The sequence below is a fragment of the Xiphophorus hellerii genome, unplaced genomic scaffold, assembly GCF_003331165.1.
Source record: "Xiphophorus hellerii strain 12219 unplaced genomic scaffold, Xiphophorus_hellerii-4.1 PGA_scaffold_75__1_contigs__length_250000, whole genome shotgun sequence".
Lineage (NCBI taxonomy): Eukaryota > Metazoa > Chordata > Actinopteri > Cyprinodontiformes > Poeciliidae > Xiphophorus > Xiphophorus hellerii.
The window spans coordinates 1-21,927 of NW_022587650.1; the positions used below are offsets into that span (position 1 = coordinate 1).

At 38.3% G+C, this 21,927-nt stretch overlaps 3 protein-coding genes and 1 non-coding gene across 4 annotated transcripts; all 4 read right to left on the bottom strand.

Moving 5' to 3' along the window:
- Positions 1-116: 116 nt before the first annotated feature.
- Positions 117-12,123, bottom strand: bod1l1 (biorientation of chromosomes in cell division 1-like 1; the record flags this gene model as incomplete). The annotated part of the gene is made up of 26 exons (XM_032557449.1): positions 11,888-12,123; positions 11,357-11,481; positions 10,456-10,646; positions 9,862-10,338; positions 9,065-9,214; positions 8,785-8,951; positions 8,572-8,668; positions 7,489-7,615; positions 7,330-7,390; positions 4,711-7,231; positions 4,406-4,467; positions 4,206-4,320; positions 4,003-4,110; positions 3,882-3,925; positions 3,742-3,787; positions 3,597-3,659; positions 3,473-3,516; positions 3,299-3,371; positions 3,097-3,155; positions 2,953-3,007; positions 2,492-2,535; positions 2,251-2,407; positions 1,824-1,903; positions 1,534-1,660; positions 270-322; positions 117-189 (listed from the first exon to the last, which is right to left on the bottom strand). Coding segments are annotated over exons 1-26 (5,236 nt in total), but the record flags the coding sequence as incomplete, so codon positions are not given.
- Positions 12,124-12,947: 824 nt separating this feature from the next.
- trnal-aag (transfer RNA leucine (anticodon AAG)) lies at positions 12,948-13,029 on the bottom strand. The gene has a single exon. It is a non-coding gene; the product is annotated as a tRNA-Leu (tRNA).
- A 74-nt stretch (positions 13,030-13,103) lies between these two features.
- aurkb (aurora kinase B) lies at positions 13,104-17,137 on the bottom strand. Its single transcript, XM_032557455.1, has 9 exons — positions 17,020-17,137; positions 16,472-16,510; positions 16,227-16,305; positions 16,100-16,145; positions 15,836-16,024; positions 14,860-14,998; positions 14,612-14,760; positions 14,343-14,517; positions 13,104-13,970 (listed from the first exon to the last, which is right to left on the bottom strand). Exons 1-9 carry the CDS (start codon positions 17,128-17,130, stop codon positions 13,797-13,799), a joined length of 1,101 nt encoding a protein of 366 aa, XP_032413346.1. The 5' UTR covers positions 17,131-17,137; the 3' UTR covers positions 13,104-13,796.
- Positions 17,138-18,251: 1,114 nt separating this feature from the next.
- Positions 18,252-21,861, bottom strand: LOC116716623 (F-box/LRR-repeat protein 12). Its single transcript, XM_032557446.1, has 3 exons — positions 21,221-21,861; positions 21,045-21,120; positions 18,252-20,298 (listed from the first exon to the last, which is right to left on the bottom strand). Exons 1-3 carry the CDS (start codon positions 21,319-21,321, stop codon positions 19,246-19,248), a joined length of 1,230 nt encoding a protein of 409 aa, XP_032413337.1. The 5' UTR covers positions 21,322-21,861; the 3' UTR covers positions 18,252-19,245.
- Positions 21,862-21,927: the final 66 nt, after the last annotated feature.

Genomic DNA, 21,927 nt, shown 5'->3' on the forward strand with positions numbered 1-21,927 from the left:
GGACAGTGCTGAAAAAAAACTTTTTATGTTTTATAAGGATTCATCCGTAACACCACAGTAACCAATCTATGCTAATAATCAGATTGTTTATTTCTTTTTAATGATGAGCTTCTCACCTTCATTTTTGTCATCTTGTTCCTCACTTTGTTCTTGTTCATCCTCTGCCAGCCCCTGCTGAGCCTCAGCTTCCTGCAGAATTGAAAATTGGGGAAATTGAAAAGCAACAGCAGCAGTTTGGTCCAAACGTAAAAAGAAAAAAACCCTCTCACCTCTCCAGACTCCTCTGTTTCCTCTGATCTCTTCCTCTTCACTCCTTGTTTACCTGGAATTTAAACATGGCCTACTGTATGATGTGCAATGGCAGACAAGCAAACTGTTCTTCACAAAAATCCTCTCATACAAAGATTTGCTAGTGGTTATAAAATAAACTTTTATAACCAAGGACTGCCAAAAAAAACTGCAAACTGACTTTTGAAGGTTTTTTGCAAAAAATTGCAAAAAATCAACTTAATTTTTAAGTTTGGAGATGTTACAGATAATGTCTCTGAGCCATAAAAGCTAATTAATTTAAAACTGTATTTAATAACTGAGTATTTGTCAAAATCATACAATGATAATAATTCTCACTGAGGTTTCTGACAGTATTGTTTATTTTTTTCTTCTCATATCAGAAGAATTGTGTTAATCTTAGATTGCTGAGGCTCAACAGCAAAAACTGTTTCTAAAGAAACAAGCTACTTTACATGTAAGTGAAATGTGGCATAAATTATCTTAAACGTTTTGGCTAGTTAAAGGGAAATCTAATATATTGCAGTGAACTTAATTTTGACTGTCATAGCTTTACATTGCTAGTTTGGATTGAGTTTAATAAATCCTAATCAAAGGAATTATCCTGAGAAATTAAATGTGTCATCTCAGCTCTAATATTTGACCAGATGATAGCAAAGGCTTTTTTTTGGAATCATATAAAGAATTCAGTTTGCTTTTACATTGCTTATGCTAAAGATTGCAATGTATAAACTATATTTTGCCATGTAAACTATAAATCTCTAGATTTTATTTTGAGTTATGCTTAAAATTTGAAAATTTGTATAAAGAAAAGCTAAAGACATAAATATTTTATTGGAGGAATCATTTAGATTAATCAATAATCAAAACATTAAGATCAACAGATTAGATGGATGAAAACAACTTGAATAATTAGACATTTCTAGTCTGTGGTCTGAGTAAAAGAAGTCCAGTGTTATCTGATTACCGTAGTTACAAAAAATCAAGTTTTATGTCCCCAGGAACACAGTTTTCATTCTTCACACACAGCAACTTCAGCGCCTGCAGAAGCCCAGTTTGCTTTTCAGTCAGCCTGAATCCACACATTTTCACACAAGAGGAGGGAATACTTTCTAAAGTAAATACATTACAGCCATTTATTTTCTGGGATTTTGTACTGCTACCAGCGTTTCCTTCTCAACTCAAGAGCTTCACTTTGCCGAATAAACTAAAATTAGCCCCACTGTGATAGTAAAACAAACTCACGCGTGTCCCCGCTCTCCTGGGAGTCTGACTTTCCAGTAACTTCACGTTCGTCTGCAGCAGGAGAAGGCAGGCTGACTTCACTTTCGCTTTCATTACTTTTCTGTGCTTCACATTTATGTTCAGGGCTCTGAAAAAGGTTCAAAGTAAAACTTTTTTTAAGGAAATGAAAGTATTTGAAGTTTTGCAGTTCAAAAGTTAGTACATTTCTTATGCATTATGTGATTATGATGTGCAAAACACTTGCTATAAAAGCTGCAGCTCCACATAAATACATAATATTCTGAACCAACCTCTTCTTTTTCCGCTTCTTCGAGTGATGCTGTTTGACCAGAATTGTCCTCGGCTTTTGCTTCAGTTTTCCCCTGATTATCTAGAGTTAAAAATTTAGACAAAAACATCAGAGAACAAAGAATCAAACATTACCCAGTCCTCCCAGCATAGGTCAACCTTCTAACAGAGTCAGCTGTAACGGTTAAAAACACTATCAGAGAGAAGAGAAATCAAGCTTCATTTTATCATTTCACTTTCTTATTATTGTGGCAAAGAATAGCACAGAATGATGTAGGCATTAATAAGAGAAATTACTGAATTTTAAACAATTTGTTTTTTAGGTCAGGAGAATCTCAAATATATACCTCATCGTCAAAATGGTGTTTTTATGTAATGTCATCATTTTTAAATTTGAAATATCTTCTTTATCAAACATGGCCGACCCACCATCTGTTGCCTCTTTAGCTACGGCTCCTGGACGTCTTCCTCTACGACCCGGCGTCTTCTCTGATCTCTCCGCTTCTTTTTGTTGCTCCTTCTCCAGCTGCTCGGCGTTTCTGGAAGATCGCCCTCTGCGAGGTGTTTTTACCTCCTGGTCACTTTCCTAATGATTTAAGATTTTATTGAAATACTTTAACCCCAACGTTTTTTGAGAATAAAGCTAAAATCTGATCAAGGTTATACTTGCCTCAACAGACCGCTGTTCATCCTTTTCATCCTTAGTGCCATCTACTGTGTGAAAAATAACAGCAGAACTTCACTATGGCTCAATTTTGCCCACATTCACTGTTGATATTTTTATTTAGATGAATTTTCTGTTGTGATGCATACAGTGATGCCCTTGTCTTTCCCGTTGTTGGATTTTGTAACACTGAAATGTTTTAGTGAGTCTCATTACATTTGTTGTGAAACTAACATTTCAGAAAAAGATCATCATACAGCCTGTAGAGAACGGTGGTATAGAGTGATGCTCTGTTAGAGTTGACATTTTCCAACGCTAACTTAAAGACACGTAGAATAATATTGCGATCTACCTCATTAGTATTAATTAATTTCCTATAATTAAAAAGGTTTCAAATGTAGCCAAAACAAAAGCTTTGGAATCTTAAAGTTTGATTAAAGTATAATAATAAATGAAACTAAACGCACCACTTTTAACTGGAAGCTTTCTTTTACGTCCTCTTCTTCTTTCAGTCTTCTCTTCCTGTAAAACAAAATTGTTCCTGATGAAAGCTGAGTCACCAAACAAATATTTTCACTTAAAAATATAAAGCTGGATGTAAAACAGCACACCTTTTGTGACACATCTGAGCTCCTCCCATCTTCCTGACTGTCTGTGCTCGAGACATTACCTGCAAGATACAGGCAGACAGCAAAACTAGATTAAGTGCAAAAGGAAGAATATTTAGAATATTTTGTGAGAGGAAGAGAAAAATCACACTTACATATACAATCACAGATGTTAGTAGAATAGAAAAATAAACATTCGACTCACTGATTTGTTTGACTAATTTGGCCTCCGAGTTTGTTTCTCCAGACTCAGTTTTGTCAGATATGTCAACTTCCATCTACACCAAGTGGAAGCAGAGAAATATAAATAAATTATAAAAAATAATGAATATGATTGGTTGGAGGGAACTTTAGAGCTAATAAAAAGACTATGACTTACCTTCTCCCCATCACCTTCCTCTGGTGTCTTACTCTCAGATTCACCTACATAATAAAAGAAAATAATTCCTTACTATTTGTTTTATTTAAATAAATTTGATGAAACTGGAATAATTTTCTCTTACGATTATCAGTCCTTCTCTGGTTATTTTCACTGTCCTCCTCCACCGTTTGACCCTCAGTTTCAGCTATATATGTATATGATTAAAAATAAGTGGCTAAACATAATTCTTTGACTCAATAAAAAAAGCATATTTGATGAAACCTTACACTGATCATCTTTTGTCTGGTTTTCCTCCCCTTCTCCCTTCACAGCCTAGAATTTAAAAGTTAATAAGTGTCAGAACTTATACTTGAAATAAACCAAACTAAGTTATATTTGTTTCACCGTAGCGTTGTTCTCTGCTCACCTCGTTGCTGGCTTCTAGGACTGCAGCACTTTGTTCTTCTTGTTCTTTAGGAGAAGACAAGGTTAAAACAACCAAATGGCAGCTGGAACATTCAAGTCAACATCAGTCTGTCAGCGCTCACCAGTTTCACTGGGGATCTGGGAGATTTGCTGAGTGCAGTCAGAAACCAGGCTCTCTCCTTTGCTGCTGGTGATTTCTCCCGTTTCTGGCTCAACAACAGGCAACAATGCTGATGGAAAAAAAAGGTTGTCAAACAGAAAGCATTTTTCAGAAGATTTAAATGACAAAAAAAAAGTAAAATAAAAACCATGTTTAAGAATTTACCCTCATCTTTGTCTGCTGGTGCTGCTATTATAATTCTGTCTGCTGAAATCTCAGCAGCTTCCATTACTTCATCCTCAAAATGAGCTGGACTTTTGTCTGAAGTGGATTCATCCTCCTGTAGAGAAACACAGCCGTAGTTTTTCTCTGATAACAGTATTAATATCGCTGAATGTTTAGGTGATTTTAGCTTCTTTAATTACCAGCGGTGGAGCCGTCTCCGACATGTCCGACTCAATTGTGTCCATCTTGGATTCTGAGTGTTCTGAGTCATCCATAAACAGATGCAAGTTACAAGTAACTTTTCAGCAAGATATAAGAACTTGTTTTAAGTCAATAATTCTTTAATACTGACAAAAATGATCAGTTCCATTGGCAGATTTTTTTTTTACTTATAGCATTAGAAAAATATCTTGTCAATATTTTTTAAATTGTATTCATTGACTATTTTATGGAATAAAAAAAACTCTGAACTTTGAGATTCAACGATTTGTTCATTTCTACAAACCTGCAGCAGTAAGTTGAGATCCAGATGATGAAGGTTCAGTGGGACTCATCTCAACCTGAGATGCTGTTTGGACTTGAGAGACCAGCTTCTCTTTCTCAGCTTGCTGAGAGGCAGCCGATGCCGTCTCTGTTGCAGGACGCTCGGCTTCTGGTGCCGTCTGAACTGGAGAGAACTGGTTCTCGTCCACAGCTAGGTGTGATGCAGCTGGTAAACTTTCAGTTTCAGTGTGCTCAGTTAGAGGTGCTGCCTCCACTGGAGAGAGCTGCTGCTCCTCTTCTGCTGCAGCAGTTTGTTGAGTTGCATCTGGTGTCGCTTCAGAGGTAGTAAACTCAGTTAAAGATGCAGTTTCCTCTGGAGACATTTGACTTTCCTCTTCATGTGCAACAGCTTGTTGAGGTGCATCCACTGAGTCTTCAGTTGCAACAGGCTCAGTTGGAGGTTCTGCCTCCACTGGAGAGGGCTGCTCCACCTCTTCTGTTTGTGGAGACGCGGCGGCCACGGCTTCAGTTACTGTGAGCTCAACTTCTGGTTCTGTTTGACCGGGAGAAAGCTGATTCTCCTCTTCAGCCGCAGGATCTTGTGGAAATGCTGTTGCTATGGTTTCATTGCCACTTGCTGCATTTGGTGAATTCTCCTCCTCGCTTGTCGCAGTCTGTTGAGATGCGGTTAGCAAAGTTTCAGTGGGATGAAGCTGAACCTGCGGTGCTACCTCCACTGGAGAGAGCTGCATCTCTTCTTCGCCTGATGCAGCTTGTTGAGATGCAGCAGTTTCAGGCTCAGTTTGAAGAGACGCTTCCTCTGGAGAGAAAAGAGCGTCTTCTTCTGCGGCGGCTGATTGCTGACTTGCTTGATTGAGCTCCACTGGAGTGAGCTGCTTCTCCTCCTCAGTTGCAGTCGTTTCAATCTGTTGTGGATCCGGCGAACGCCGCGGCGACTCCTCCCTCATGTCTTGGACAATTAAGGTGGATGAAACCGTGCTGTCAGGATCCATGGAGAGCAGCGTCAGAGCGGCCTCCTTCATCTTCATGTCGGCGTCCTGCAGCTCCATCTCAGGAGTCACTTCCTCTTTCAGGTCTGCAGTTGGAAGCCTGGCCTCGGCTGACGTACAGACGTCCATGAGCGCCAGCAGGGCGTCGGCCTCGGCCGGTACCCCCAGCATCTCGCGGAGCCGTGACTCCGTCTCTCCCTCGGACGGCTCGGGGGTGATGTCACTTAAAGCGTCGCAGGTGTCGTCTGAGAAGGATGCGGCGACCGTGGCAGCGACAGGATCAGACTCAGTGTTCGTGTCTTGTAAAGGATGTTGTTTCTTCGGTGGATCTTCCATCTCGACAGCTGAAGACTTGGCGGATTGATCCGAGGTTTCCAGTTCGTCGTCTTTCTGTGGTTTATCTTCTGGACTCTCGCCCTTCTTTTCTGGAACTTTGTCTTTCTTCTCCAGCTTCTTCTTAGAAATTTTAAGCTCTGGTTTCTCAAGCGGGGCGTCTTCAGACACTTTTTTCTGCTCTTTAGTGTTTCCATCTTTTTTCTTCTCTTTTGCTGCTTCAGGTTTACAGACAGCAGATCCTCCAGCGCTTCTGATGTCAGGACTTTGAGATTTCTTTTCTGTTTTCACTAAGAGGGAAGACTTTCCCTCTTCTTTGGGTTTTGCCTTTGGTTTTTCTGTACTCTTCTCTTTTTCTGCAGGCTTAGCTTTTTTAGGATCTTTGTCAGCTTCAGTGTTTGGTTTCTGTGTCTTCTGGCTCTCTGCCTTACTCCGTTCTTTCTCACTGTCCAGCTTAGATTTGGGTCTGTCTCCTGGTCTGTCCTCAGAGTGACTCTTTGACCTTTTCAACCCTTCCTTGGAGTGTTTCTCTCTCTTCTTGACGTCAGAGCCAGGCTCCTTGTCAGAGCGATCCTCAGAGGATCCTGCAGAATCTGGGCGAAGCAGCTGCTTCAGATCACTTTTAAAGGCAGATTTGTCCAATTTAGCTTTTTCCTTTTCTTTGCTCCTCTCTTTTTCTCTTATTTTCTCCTTCTCCACAGACCCTCCTTTTATCTTCCTGGCATCTTTAGCCCCTCCTTCATCAGTGCTGTCTTCTATCACCTTTCCTTCTCGAGTACTTCCAGAAGTTTTTTTCTCAGTTTTGACCTTAAGCTTCTTTTCGACTTTTTCTTCGGAGGAAACTTTAGCACTGCTGTCCTTCTGCAGAGTTTCATCCACCAGATGCTCAGATTTCTTCTCGTGTTTCTGTTTGAGCTTGGAACGTTCATCAGACTGGCTGCGCTCCTTCTCCTTGCGTTCTTTGCGAGGCAGACGGTCAAATTTCCCAAACGAGCGATGCTTGAGTGCCTCTTGGGAGCCTTGTTCCAGATCCAGGATGAAGGAGTGAGTCTGGCTTTTGTCAGGAAGCTTCTTTGTGTCGCAGGAATCTTCGGAGACACCGCCACTCGTCCGCCCAAGCCGGTCGTCAGACGATGCAGACTCGGACAGATGTCTCACTAGTTTAGCTTGTGGGGTCTTTGAGGCTAAGGGTTTCACTTCCTGGATTTCAAAACAACAGAACAAAGTGGAGGTTTGTAACAGCTCACCCATCCAAATGACAAACATGTTTGATCCTCTTTCTGTTGGCATTCTCATACCACTTTCCTGGATATTTCTCCTGCTTCTCCTTTTTTCTTGCTCGAAACATCTCCCTCTTTTCTGGAAGACATTTTCAACATTTTGAAAGTTTAGAAATCCTCAAAAAAAACTTCTAAAGTACTTGCTTTTTTTTAGAAGTGGAGCTTCTAATAACACACCTTGAGTCTAGTTTCCTCTTCCTGTTGAGCGCCATTTTTTTCTCCAGGACCTTCTTCTCTTTGCGGGCTTCTTTTGCCTTGGGGCTCTCCACGCCAGCAGCGTCAGACCACTTTGCTTTTTTGCTGTCTGTTAAAGATAAAAACATGCTAAATGATGCAGTAGATTCACACTGCAAAGGGAAATTACAACATGGTATTCAACACTTTAAGACACCTGCAAAATATTTGAATTTAGCTCATCTCAGTCACGCTCTGGTTGGAAGGAGTGAATCTGTGAACATCAATTTTCTAGTCTTCTCACAGATTCTTGGAGATAAAAGTCTGAACTTTGACTAGGGTATTCAAACGCACGAACAAGCTATGATATAACAAGGTGTTAGCTTTCTTCCACATGTGTTTTCTGTTACATTGACAACACACAAAATCTTACTAAGTATTTTTGGTCTAATTTCTAGTGCAAATATCCTAGCACACTTGAAATAAGACCAAAGTAACTTATAGTAACTGTTCAGCAAGATATAAGAGTTTGTGATAAGTCAATAATAACTTCATATTGATGAAAAGGTTCTAATTCAACTGTCAGATTTTTTGCACTTATAACATGGGGAAAACTCTCTTATTATAAGGCAAACAATATGGAACTAGTTCTTTTCAATATTGAGGAATTATTTACTTACAACAAAGTAGTTTATATTATTTCAAGTGTACTAAGATGTTTGCACTAGAAACTAGACCAAAAATACTTAATAGGTCAAAAATTTCAATAAAAAATAAAAACATGTATTATTTTCCTTCCACTTCATAGAAAATTTCACTACAATGCATTGAAGTTTGTAACTGGAGTGTGGCAAAGCATAAAAAGTTCAACTATTTAACTAGAAAATGTGGGAATGAAATAAAGAGTGTAGAAAAGTAATTGTTGGGGGTAACATTGACCTAATTAAAGCCTGGGTTGAGGTTGAATTAGTTGGAAATAACAGATGTTCTAAAAAAAAAAAAATCAATTTGTCTGTTTTGGTTGAAATTGTATGAAGAATGTTACTTTTATGCATCATTCCAAGACAAAGATCCAAATAAACACACCTTGCTCTTCAGCCTGCACAGCTTTCTGTTTGCGCTTCTCCTCCATCCGCTCTCTGTTCTGCTGCCTCTTCAGCAGCCTTTCTTCTTTGTCTTTTGCCTGATAAATCAACAAATCCAAAATTTACATTTTCTTTGTGCGACCGTGCAGAAAATTTACTATCAACATAAAAAACTAAAGTTCTCCTCATTTAAACCACATTTTTGTGAACTCACAGCAGATCTGCGACGCTCCTCCACAGTAACCTCATCATCCGAGTCGCTATAGTAACGAGAGTAGAGGAAGGGTTTGTGGACATATGCTTTACGGCGGGGTTTACGCTCCCTGTCTTCGCCTTCCGCTTCCTCACTGGTGTGTTTCCTCTCCGCTTTCTCATCGTCATCTGCAGATAAATCAATATCAAACTAGAACAAAAAAAAGCTCCAACTCTGACTTTGATTCTTTATAAAAAGTTTAAAATAATTGTAGCAACAATGAAAAACTGGAGGCAGAGACCATCTGGCGGAAGCTGGCCCTCTTCGGAAGAATCGGAGAGCTGCTCCTCCACGTCACTTTCCTCCTCGAAAGAGGAAAGGTCGCTGGTGTGGACGGAGCTCACCGTGATGTCACTCAGGCCTTCGAGGTCTGAGTCCTCCAAAGAGTATTCTGCGAACCAAATAAATACAATCGTTTCAAATCTTTGTTTAGCCTGAAAAAACATATTGGTTTATGGACTACTGATCCCGTTCTTTTGGTCCTCATCCATATCTCATGACCAGAGGTAGGAGCGGCAGCAAAGATTTTTGACCCACCTCTTCCTTCCTTACAATAACTGAACTCGGGCCCACATTACTGCAGGTCAGCCACAGATATATCCATCTACCTACTGTCTCCAATGGTTCATAAGAATGGTCACCTTGGAATAAGGCACCAAGGTTTGTAAACCCCTCCAGGAAGAGACTGTAATATTTCTATCATTTCAAAAACAAGAATATAAACAATATCTTAGAAATAAAATAGTAGGAAAATATCTAGATTTGATAATAAATTATTTTCTTTTCTTTAACTTTCCAAAACTAATCGATGAATGAACACATTTAAAATATAAGACTTAAAAATTATGTCCAAAACTTTTATGTTTACAGTGGAAACACACTTCTTAAAAAAATCAAGTCTGATTCATAATGAAATGTTTTATTAAGAACTTCGATTCAAAAACAAGAAAATAAATATCTCTACTAACACAAATGCACTGTACTCAGTGAATTATGCAGCTGTTTGTTCATAAAACATAAAAATAAAATATAGCTCACCCTCTTTTATCCGCTCTCTGGCTTTCTGCTTGGCTTGACTAGTAGATTTCACTGCCTCATCATCAGACTTGTCATCTGAGACCTTCCCACTCACTTTGCTTGTAGGTTTTTCTTTCTTTTCCTCTGCTTGCACCAAAGCTCCTGCTTCCTCCTCTTCAGTTTTAACCTCCTCTTTTACTTGTTCTTTTTCCACTTCCATCTGCTCTTCTAAGCTTTCCGTCTTCACTTCTGCTGTTTGGATTTCTCCTATCACTGCCTCCTCCAGTGACCTTCCTTCCTGGCTATCGTCACTTTCTTCAACAACCTCCATGTCTTGCTCGTTCTCCTCCACCAGCTCCATGGGTTCATCCAGAACTTGGATTTTACCGCCTCTTTCGGCTGCTGAGCTGGTCCTGACGTTTGCCTCCTGATTAAGAGAAGTTATGGTATCCAGGATGGACATGGCGTTGCTGCCGGGAGTTGAAGCTGATGATGAAGCTGTGGACAAATCAATATGTGTTTAAGATAATTTCTGAATTTTGTAGTAGAATAAACAGAAAGAGATTATTCTGCAGTCATAGAAAGCATCAAGGGAATATATGAAACGTTACATACGTTGTTCAGGAACGCTGCTGTCCGTCTTGATCTCTGCTGGTGTCAGAGGAAGTGGCGGCTCCTCGGAGCAGCTGCCCGGAGACAGAAATTCACGGACCACCCTCTCCACCTGCGGCCTGAAGATGTGATTAACTTTGGGATCAACCACCTGGGCCACAATCCTGTCCACCCCCTGCTCCAGCATTCCAGATCTGTGAGGGAAACAAATACAAAAAGTGTCAGAAAATCATACATACATGTATCGGTAACTGAAACCAGATATTAACAAAGATTCCATTAAAAACAAAATAAAATAAAAACTACACACCACTGCTCTTTTTTCACTGTCTGAGATTAAACCAGACAAAAATGTTCCTGTTTTAAATCATCTAAATTATTTTGATTTCTTAAATGCTAGAACTAATTTTCTTTTCATTATGCCACTTTGTGACTAATTTAGTGTTATGCAAAGGAAGACACAATGGCTCTTGAGATGTTGCTTCAATACTTTTACATAATATTCTTTTCTTATGCTGCTGTCTGTTTTAACTTTCTTTTCTGTGGATAATGACACTCTTAGCAGCTTCAGCCAGGATTTTCAAGAGGTCTTTTCCTTTTGTCCTGTAAAAAACAAGTGTATTCTTTGAACATAGTAGCCACCACCTCCTGCCTGAACAGCAACGTGTCCATTCTTATGTGGTTTATACTTTCAGATAAACGTGGCACTTTAAGGAAAATTGTGTCAAGAGTAATCTTAGTGTATGTACCGGCATGTTTCTGACCTTGAAGAAGTAATAAAAGTGACTAAAACGTTCTGACATGTGTTTATGGTAAATATCTGGCTTCAAAAGTACTGATTATTAAGAAGACTGTGGCTTTTTTTAAAAAAAGATATAAGAAAAATATACAGTTTTCCCCTTACTGCAGGACGAGCTGCCGGATGTTGTTTCTCAACTGGTTTTTGTTCAGATGAGGGCTCCATGTGTGATTAGAGAGGTGATTGGAGACAAAGTTGTCCACTCTTTGTTTCAGGTTCAGGTAAGCTGGCTGCAAAACATCAATCACAAGTATTTCGCAAATATCTACTCAGAGACAAACAAAAAGCTACAAAGTCATCTACAAAGTGGGCATGTTGACAACGGTTGCTTGAGGACCCCAAGAAACTCGTTGTCACAAGTACGGTGTGACAATGCGGTTAGTGCTGTAAGGATTTAATAATCTCGTATTTTTCATTTACAACAAATTTAGATTCAAATTAAATTGCAGACTCGTTTTGAAACAAATCCAATGAGGGGAAAAATAGCTCACATTGAGGAACTCCCAAAACATAGTTAGTAAACATGCTACGGATTGAAAATACTAATGAAACACAACACAACATCTACTTAAACTATAATCTTTTCATGAGCAGCATAAACACTGATACAGAAGAAGTTGTGATTTCGACCGTTACCTTTGTATCAACGTCTGCTAGACAGTCCCTCCTGAACTGGTCGAAGAGTCCCTGTGTTTTTAAATGACTGACGATCATTGAGACCAGCTGCGGGTCCCCCGGAGGCAAACCAGCCATGTTTCGGTGAAACCTGGCTTTATTTTATGGGTTAAAATAGCACAGAAATTGAATAAACATCAGGGGATGTCCCACTTTAAGAGCACAAGCTATCTGTTTGGGGAAGTGACGTCCACTAGAAGAAAAGCGCTTCGAGAATGAGCCGGAAGAACTTGCTAATGGTTTTTCCCCACCAAAATAAAAGTCTAATATTCAGATAAAGAACAAAATTCTAAACTTTTGAAGGATCCTTTAAAGATATTTTTTTATTTATTTAGTACGTTTTGTCAGTGGTAGTACTGTCTATTACAAACTGTGTTGAATGTAACACTAAGGTTTAAAAGCCATCGTTTTTATTTGTATGACTTTTCAGACATTCAATAAAGCAGTGCGGATCAGAGCTATAATCGATTCTATCGAAGTATCCAAAAACCTTTTTAACCTCTCCTTTGTGGAGCTGAATATCGCAAATGTACTAAAAGGGCATTGTCTCTTAATGACGACTAAAACTTCAGTGAAGCTATGCTTCACTTCAAATGTATCACTCATCCACTTTAAATGTTTGTTTTTTTTTTGCTGATTGTTAATGTAACGTCTTCTACCGTCGTGGAAATATTTTTTTCTGCTGTCAATGTGTATGTTTTAAACCCAGAGCGCCCCCAAGTGGCGACAAATTCTGTCTACTAATAAAAGAAAAGAAGGTATGTTTCAGTAAATTAATTCAATTCTGAGAAGCCAGCAACCAAGTTAGAAAGTAAATTTGCCCCATTTCAACAGCGGTACGTTAAATACTGTTTTGATACAAGTGTACTATTCTTGGCTAATAAATGGGTTTTACAGTTGACTTAACAGAGCGTCAAACAGCAAAACACTCATGCGTGAAAATATTTGAAGAAAAATTAAAATTCTAGCAAAATTACATCCTCGACCGTTTTAGTTTTAATCGAAGGGGACAAAAAATGATTGGCAGCGGTGGGATTCGAACCCACGCCCCCGAAGAGACTGGAGCCTTAATCCAGCGCCTTAGACCGCTCGGCCACGCTACCTCATGGTCTACAGCCGAGAAAAACTGCTGTCATGAATAGCCGTAGGACAATTAATGACTGCCGGCATGCGTCTATAATTACTGTCACTAATAGTACTAAACTTTATTTGGAACTGCTATATTAAATACAAACCTCAAACTTGATTAACATATTTAAGCACAAAAACAAAAGAAATCTGTTAACCTTTACATGTGTTGCAAAGACACACGTAAAGGTGTCTGTGCCATTTAAAAAGAAAAAAATCTTTTTACATAGTACAAACTTGTTTGATGTAAAGAATATAATTTTAAGGACTTTAACAGGAGATAAAATAATGCATACTTTCCAATCTGAGCTACAAAAACCCCACCTTGATCTAGAGAAAATACTTGCATGAGCCAATATAGTAATAATAGCAGTACTTGTTATTAAAAGGCAGTATACAACATCTTAAAAGCAATACACTGAACAACTAAACCACCAATGTAAATAGTAGAAATACCAAAAAAAATTCTGTATTAAAAAAAGTTGTTACATTTGCAAACAATAGGTGCAATTTAATCAATTACAATAAACATGCATTTTCACTTAGAAGCAAAAGAAGTGAACCTTAATTTTAAAAACCCTTATTGAAGGTTTCAGCTAAATGAGGCAGATATCCACTGCTTATCGGTATAATGTATCCCCAGTTACAAAATGCGCCGGAATCATGGCAGTGATAAGACTAGTGCAGAGTCTTTTGAAGGACAGTAAAAAACATTCAGAAAACAGGCCGCAGGTTAGGGAGTTCAGGGCTTTTTCATAGGGCAGGTGGGTGGAAGGAGTCTGTGTGAGTTGGCCTTCACCCATGGGTGGTCAATAACATTCTGAAGAGGTAGACGGTCTATGGGGTTGTGGCGGAGCAGCTTTGAGATCAGGTCCCGTCCACCATCAGAGATGACTTTGGCCAAGTTCAGATCCACCTGAGAAGAAGAAAAAGAAGAAAACAAAAACAAAAAAAAACTGATCAACATGGCGAAAAATACCTAGGTTTTTATTTATTTCACAACAAGGTATTTAAAACTAATACTGTCATACAACATATATTTAACAGGAAGTAGAATTGTCATTTTTTAAATAAAGACACGTTTTAAATTTGAAAGTACCGCATTACCATAATTAGTTTACTCAAGGTTATATTGTAATAACCTTATACAGAATCATTCATACTTTGAAGCCAAATATAGCAAAATGTCTTCTTGAAGCACTTTATTTACCAAAGTAACCAGACTTTTCTGTGCACAACTACTGAATTCAGCAGTCTAAATTTGTTATACCTGCAAAGAAACACAAACCTTCATAATCCTCTTGTACGTTTCTGTATGACTCGCTGTTTCAAAGGGCGGGTTGCCAACTAAGCATTCGTAGCATAGGACTCCGATGCACCATAAGTCCACTTTCTCGCTGTGAGTGTGTCCCTCAATCATCTCAGGAGGAAGGTAATCCAATGTCCCGCACATGGTGCGACGTCTGTAAGGAGAGTTAACAAGAGCATGAAGAGCTAAAATAAGTTACTTTAAGAGGCAGCATAGTCCAACAGTTCTCAGAAATGTTAGATACTTACCTTAGAGAAGGTGCATGGACAGACCAACCAAAGTCAGCTATTTTCAGTTCTCCACGATAACCAAGAAGTAGATTCTCTGGCTTAATGTCACGATGGATCACTTTCCTCTCATGGCAGTACATCAGCGCGTCAGATATCTCCTCCATGTACTGGAATTTTAAATTAACATTTGATTAATGCACTGAAACAAATATACAAGGAATTGAAGACAACGTCTTCTGTTTTTCTTTTTTAAAATCAGCTTTTACCGTTGCAGTGCGCTGATCATCAAACCGTCCATACTTCTGGAGTTCTTTGTACATTTCTCCACGTGGAGCATACTCCAGCATCAAGAAAACCCTCTTGCGATCATGGAAATAATTGTAGAAACGCAGGATGTTTGGGTGTCTAAGAGAAGAAAAAAAAACTGAATAAACATACTTAACGTGTAAAAATGGTCAAATAAGATATGCCCTTAAAGTAAAAAGAATGATAAAACAAGAATCTGTCACCGTTATCCACTCAGTCCAACTCAAAAACCTGTTTCAAATTACAACCACACACTTCAGTGTTTTCTGGCATTTTATGTGCAGTTGTACTATAATATATCCATATTCAGAAAATAGATAAAACAGAACTCTGTAAAATGCCCATGGCTTTAGATACTGCTTCATAAGCTAGCCCATCTTAAAACTTCAAGAGACGTTTGCACCGAATAAGAGTAGAGGAAGACGAATAACGCACATTTCATCAACATAATTTCAAAAGGAAAAAAAATAAAAAATTAAACTTTATGTATAATTTGCCCTCCACTTGAAGTTTATACTCTATTTTGTATCGGTCTCTCTAAATTATAACAAAAATACATAAAATGTGGTAAAAGCATGACTGACTTTGCAAGCTTTATACTGAAGAAAACTTACACTTAATTGTAGTCATAATTTTTACCTAAAATGTTTCCAGTATAGTCAAATAACCATCACAAAGATAGTGTTTTACTACAAAATTAAACTCGATAACTAATCTTAAGTGGTGCAACCAATATCTTATAGGTTTGCATTAGTGATGTGATAAATATTTACTCAAATACATTCAAAGATAATATTCTAATCTTTGTTGTGACCATTTATAAGTTTGAGCTAAGTTTTGAGCTGTCCAAAAGTGCTAGAAAAATCACTTATATAATTTACACAAAATACAATAAGTCTAACAGAAAAGAAATATGACAAAACCTGAATTACTAACTTCAGATGTGATTGAATTTCAATTTCTCTCCTCAGTTGATGCTCCACACCTTCCTTTTCCATCTGGGACTTAAACAACACCTTCAGCGCCACAACAAATTGGTGCTTCTTCTCCTTTGCGAGGTAGACATTGCCAAACTTGCCCTTTCCAAGAGGTCGACCAATGTCGAAGTTGTCAATTGTAAGTTTCCTGATATAAATTAGCAAAATGTTTATCATCATAAAGCAAAATAAACAGATAAGATGCTTTTGTAAATGAACTTACCTTGGTGGTGAAATTGAAGATGAACTGGCACATTCTCTCCCAGGACCTTAAAGCAATAAATCATGAAAAACTACTACAGATGTGAGTTTATGCAAATCTGATTTAGCACATATAAGGAAAGGCTTACCTGTAACATAACTTTTCTCTGAATCAACTTTGGGCTTCACAAGAACACGTTGTGGTCTAGTCACACTCAGGGGTGCAAACTGAAATTCAGAGTAAAAAGATAACAGGGTACAATCATACCTTATAACAAAAGTTATTACTTCAACCAATATTGAATCCCATGTTTCAAGTAAATGTATTTTTATAGGCTTACCACAATGAAGGTTGAGCTTAACTTTTTTTTTTAAATGGAGAATTACCACTAACCTGTCTTTGAAGACCCCTGGGCTCATGATTTTCCTTATTCTGTAAACAAAGGAAAAAAGGATCCGATTATACTGGTCCCCGATTCTGAAGAAATTTACCTTAATACATATTGAGTGCCGAGTCAAATCCATCTACAGCTAAAATTTTCCACTTTTTGATTTTTTTCACCAATATAGGGGTTTTAGTAAATGTCAGGATTGTATTACATTGGAAATTACTGGCAAAATGTTGTTAGTACGATCCAGCCTATTTAAACAAAGACTTACTTTAAAAACTTTGAAGAACGCTGACGTTTAAGTTAATATTTCAGACTCCAGAGTTTACTTTAATCACCACTTTACATCATGTTTGCTCATTTATATAAAGTTTAGCTGAAAATAGGTCATTTTATGTGTACAATTTGGCCTCCTGCTAACGTGATTTGTTTGAAGACACGAAGCTAAAATTAGCTAAAGACTGCCTCAACAACATATTCCGAAAAGCTGTCCAAAAAAACTAAAATTATATCGACTTGCATCTAATTATTGATATAAAAACGTAATAATTACCTGCATTTCAGAAACAAATAAAGGTTTTAATTTTAAAACCGTTGAGAGTCCAACTTTGACTTTACAACCACTCAGACCGCCAACGTTTTCAAAATGCCCGTTTGCTCGCATAGGATTTGTCAGTCATTTTGTACACAAATCCATCCCATTGGTTGGAACAGCTAGAGGAAGGAAGTGCGTGATTGGTCCGTAATATCATTTGTCCCGCCCTATGTTGTGCTCGCATGCTGTTGGACCGCGGTATGGGAAGGGGTTGGAGTTGTTGGAGTTAGAGCGACGACGCTACCCTAAACCGTTTTGATTGGACAAATCCTTCCCCTTTCGCTTTAAATATTCGGTTGTACTCTCCTAGTGGTTGTACTCCTGCAGTAAATTTAGTTTTAATTTGGATATTGTACAGACATTGTCTCTGTGATTCACTAGAGGCAGCAATGGCTTATCGTGCCAAGCTTGTCACGACGCCGGTTAGAGAGACCTGTGTACTCGCTCCAGAAAGTGTTTGTTTTGGATTAGGGACCGTCAACACATTAGAGTTGGTCGAAATATGTAAACAAAAAGACCTTCCAAAATTAATAGCTTTCACGTGACCTATACGCTAAGAATCAATGCAGAATTGTGTTACTACACTACAGCAATGAGGCACGCTTGATTTAATTAAAGTATCCTTTATTTTATATTAATATTTGTACGGATTATTCTTTAACAGCTGCGAGCTTCATGTGACCAAGACTTCAAATTGATGTAGAATTGTGTTACTACGCTGAACAAATGAGATCCACAAATTTCTGTTCATTTTAATTCATCTCTTTCTTAATGTCAAAATGTTATAAGGAAATCATTGATATTATATTTCAAATAGCTTTCGAAGTGGCTAAATTTCTATGTTAGACTGATTAAACACGTTTATTTTTATTACAATAAATTGTATGCTGAGAAGAATGGAATTATCTTTTTTTTAAATGGCAGTTGTGGATGTTTTCTTCTGCTTAAAAATAAAAAATCAGCACTTAAAAATTGTGTTGCATTTGCTCTTGTAATGTTTGTCAGATGTTACATTTTGCTTCATGATGGGAAAATCTTTCAATGGGAGAAAAAGTCAAAATAGAAGAAATCTACAAGGAGGCAAATACTCTTTCTTGGCACTTAACATGAAGTTAAAACCAACCAAAGTAGAAAAGCTTCACCTAAAGAAAAGCTTCAAAATAACTGACATTTTCAAAAAAAAAAAAAGAAAGACCATTTATGACTCAGAATTTATTTGCAAAAAAATATTTTCAACAATTTCATTATTACAAGATTTGAAGTCAAATGCAACATTATTTAGATCCTTACTCCAAATCTTCCATGATTTTTGTTGATAATAAAATAAAAACATTGATATCATTTTGTACTCATCACCTTTAAAAGTCACATCAGCAAAGACTAAGTGAAAGAATATAGTCATAAAAACGTTAAACCACCCTTCACATGAGAAAATACATGATTTTCTGAGTGTATACAAAGTTAGAAAGCAGTTAGGCAACAGGAAACAGGTGGATTTTTTCTTACGGCATCTTCAGTACTTTGACTCAAACACCTGCATGTCTGTTGACAGACAACAAGTGAATGTTCTGCTTTGTCTTACATTAAGATGTTCTGCAAATGGTTTATTTTTTCCTCAATGTGAAAACATGTTTCTCCTTGCGTAGTAACCTTAGTTACTTTAAACCGACTGGTTGGTAATATAGTAACAGTAAGATAATACTTGTAGTTAAACTTAACTGTTACTTGATGAACATGCAGCTCAGAAACAGAGCTAAAAAATTTTGATTCATCAAAGTGTTCAAGCAAATCACTAAGTTTTGAAAAAAGTGATCTTTTAAAGATCTAACTACGGAAATCTGAAAAATCTAAAGTTTCTTTAGAATAATTTTCTTTGCTTCTATTTTTATGTGGCTTTGCATGTAAATGTTAGAACTTGTTCTGCTTGAAATACTAAATTATGTGTACTAGGCGTAACAAAACTAAGAGCTTTACAATGGAGGCCATATCCAATCAAGATGGTCTAGCTCTTTTTTCCCTATTACATTGACAAATTTTGTAAAACCATATTCACAAACTGTTAAACTATAGTCTATAGTCATTGCAATACCCTGTCATGTTCTCTATGTTGTCTATAGAAACTTCAAAATCTCCCAGTAACTGTCTTGTAAAGGGAATAAATGCTTGTTAGCCACTTGAATAGTTTCAATCTACATTTATCTGAACAGAGCAGTTAGTAAACACCAGCGAGCATGATGGCAACAGACCAGCCAGTGAGCGGCGCAGACTTGGGAAGGGATCAGTCCCATCCAGTGTTCTGTTCTCATCATTACTTTCTCCACCAGTACCTCCCTCCTCATTCTGCTGCTCCTCTCCACCTTCCTGCTCCTGTCCTTCCTCTGCAGGAGGACTCTGCCGAGGCTGGAATGTAACGTCTAAAAACTCCAGCTGGCGGAGCCCGCGGAGCATCCTGCAGCTCCGCACGATCTGCAGCTCGCTGAGTGTACAGGCCCAAAGATGCAGACATTTTAGGTCCTTCAGACGGCTGGCACAGAGCAAGCCCGGTCCCACCTCCTTCCCACCAAGACTCAGCTCCTCTAGTCCAAGCCACCCTGCCCCCAGTCCAAGGGAGGCCATCTGTAACTGGTAGCCCTGTCGTCCTGTAATGCCTATTTCAAGATATTTGAGTCTTGAAAGCCCTTCCAGCCCTGAGAGGCCTTCTTTGGCTGCACAGCTCCTAAGTCCATTTGCTGTTACACGAAAGGTATCGCGTAACTCCAGCCGACTGAGCCTCTCCCAGGATGCCAGATTCTGCAGATGCTGGTCTGTAAAAGATGGGACATTGTTGAGGACCAACCTCTCGACACCGATTCCCGAAGGAGAAGCAATTCCCTTCCCTTTCTGACAGCGTCCTTTCTGTTGAGCACCAACACTACATGTGGCTTCGGCTCGTTCATGAGGTAGACCAGGTGAAGTAGGCAAGCTTTGATTGAAAAAACTACGAGGCAGCTCACAGCCACGCAACTCCAGCACCCGCAAAGATCGGGGCAGGATCTGGCAGTTTGGTAAGCTTCTGAGATCAGCATGCAGAAGACAGAGTTTACTCAGGCGGGGACATTTGGTGGACAAAGCCTTGAGCCAAGACTCAGAGAGAAAGGTGCCGCCTCGGGCAGAGAGCAACAAACCACGCAAGCGAAGGCACCTCAGTCCACAACCCAGGTACTGACGCAGAAGGAACCAAAGGATCCGGGACGTCACCTAATACACAGCGGACAGACCATGAATGGATGTGAGAGAGGTGGAAAGAAAAAAAAACAATTAGTTTCTATCACTGACTGCATAGGTGCCCAAACACATAAAGTGACATAGGAGGATAATAAAGTATCTGTAGACAATAGCATCAAACATGAACACTATATAAAATTGCTTCACACACAGTATTTTTAGAAAATAAAGAAATTAGTATTTTCACAAACATTTTCCATAATAAAGATGTATAGTGCTAGTCATGATAACTTGGGCTTTACACAGTAAAAGAACAAAATAGAAATGTACTTTAAATATGGTATATTCTATATCACACAAAACAGTAGGGAAAAGAAAAATACATTTACATTCTGAATTGAACATTGATATGAGCAATTTATTTGGTCACAGCTTTTACAAGTCACGTAAACGTTTCTAATGTTTTCTAAAACGTCACTGCTACACATTCAAGTAGACTCATTCTAAAAGCTTGTCCTCATCAATATGGCTTTTATTCAGGTATGTCAGAGTAAAAAGGGCAGATTGCAAATTCACACCAATCTTTTCAGAGTTTTATTTGTGGAAAGTTTTGAGATCCCTATATCCGTTAATTTTCCCCTCCCAATTATGAACTACTTTGTATTGTTCTAAGAAATACAATCCCAATTAATATATATCGACGCTTGTGGCAATGTGGAAAAGTTTAAAGGACGTAAATACTTTTGTAAAACAAATTATAAACAAAAATCTACTCTTACCCCTTTCCATGCAGTCAGATCAATTGTTCTCCACAGTCTTTGGTCTTTAACGAGGCGTTTCCATCTCTTGCACACTCTACACGACAGGAAAAACAAAAGCAACAACAGAAAACCTCATTTGAATGAGTCACAACAAAGAAAAAGCAGCTTTTTGTTTCACAAGCAAAAATACTTACCTCCCAGCTCTGACGAGCTCTCTGACGCTTAAGTAGGAGAGTACGTCAATTAAAATGTTCTCTGGAAAGTAGTCAAGATTACAGCCTTTAAATTCATCCATTTTGTAAACAAAACTCTCAACACGGACCTATATCCTGACGCACAAGGGTTGCGCCTAAATCAGCAATCCCCAAGAAACAGCTGCCCATACACAGAGTGACCTAAACTGCTGATGAAATCACAACTATGTATTATTTTCCGCTGGTACAATAGCGACTCGGTCGATGCAGCCTTTCTCTAAATGACACTGGAAAAAAAGTATTTTAAAAAGAGCAAAGGACAGCACCTCATTTAAGAAGACTGGCAGAGGAAGTGTTGCCACCTAACGTTCATTAAGCGAACAATCTCTTGCGCTTGCGCGGTTTACCGGTGTTGTGCTGAAAAAGGTCCACCAACCGTAAGCATGTAATTCAGTCACCGGAAGCGCCTTTTTAAGACATTTGTATTCTTCAATAAATTCTGTTAATAAATAAATTTCAATAAATTCAAAAAATAGTAAATATACTTGCGCTTTCCAACTAACAATTAAACCATAACGCATTCCATTATGTTATATATTTATGGTGGCAATATTTATGGTAGCTCAATTCCTAGGATTTTCACCCGGAAATTCTCTTGTAGCTCAGAGAAAATACATTTTTCTAATAATAGACTATTTGACAAGATA

Coding starts and splice junctions, on each gene's coding strand:
- LOC116716623 (XM_032557446.1), bottom strand. CDS start 21,321: ATGGATGAATTTAAAGGCTGTAATCTTGACTACTTTCCAGAGAACATT. Junction 21,121..21,220: donor GAGCTCGTCAGAGCTGGGAG/GTAAGTATTTTT, acceptor CCTGTCGTGTAG/AGTGTGCAAGAGATGGAAAC. Junction 20,299..21,044: donor ATCTGACTGCATGGAAAGGG/GTAAGAGTAGAT, acceptor GCTGTGTATTAG/GTGACGTCCCGGATCCTTTG.
- aurkb (XM_032557455.1), bottom strand. CDS start 17,130: ATGCGAGCAAACGGGCATTTTGAAAACGTTGGCGGTCTGAGTGGTTGT. Junction 16,025..16,099: donor TCTTCAATTTCACCACCAAG/GTAAGTTCATTT, acceptor AATTTATATCAG/GAAACTTACAATTGACAACT. Junction 14,518..14,611: donor GTCCATGCACCTTCTCTAAG/GTAAGTATCTAA, acceptor CTCTCCTTACAG/ACGTCGCACCATGTGCGGGA.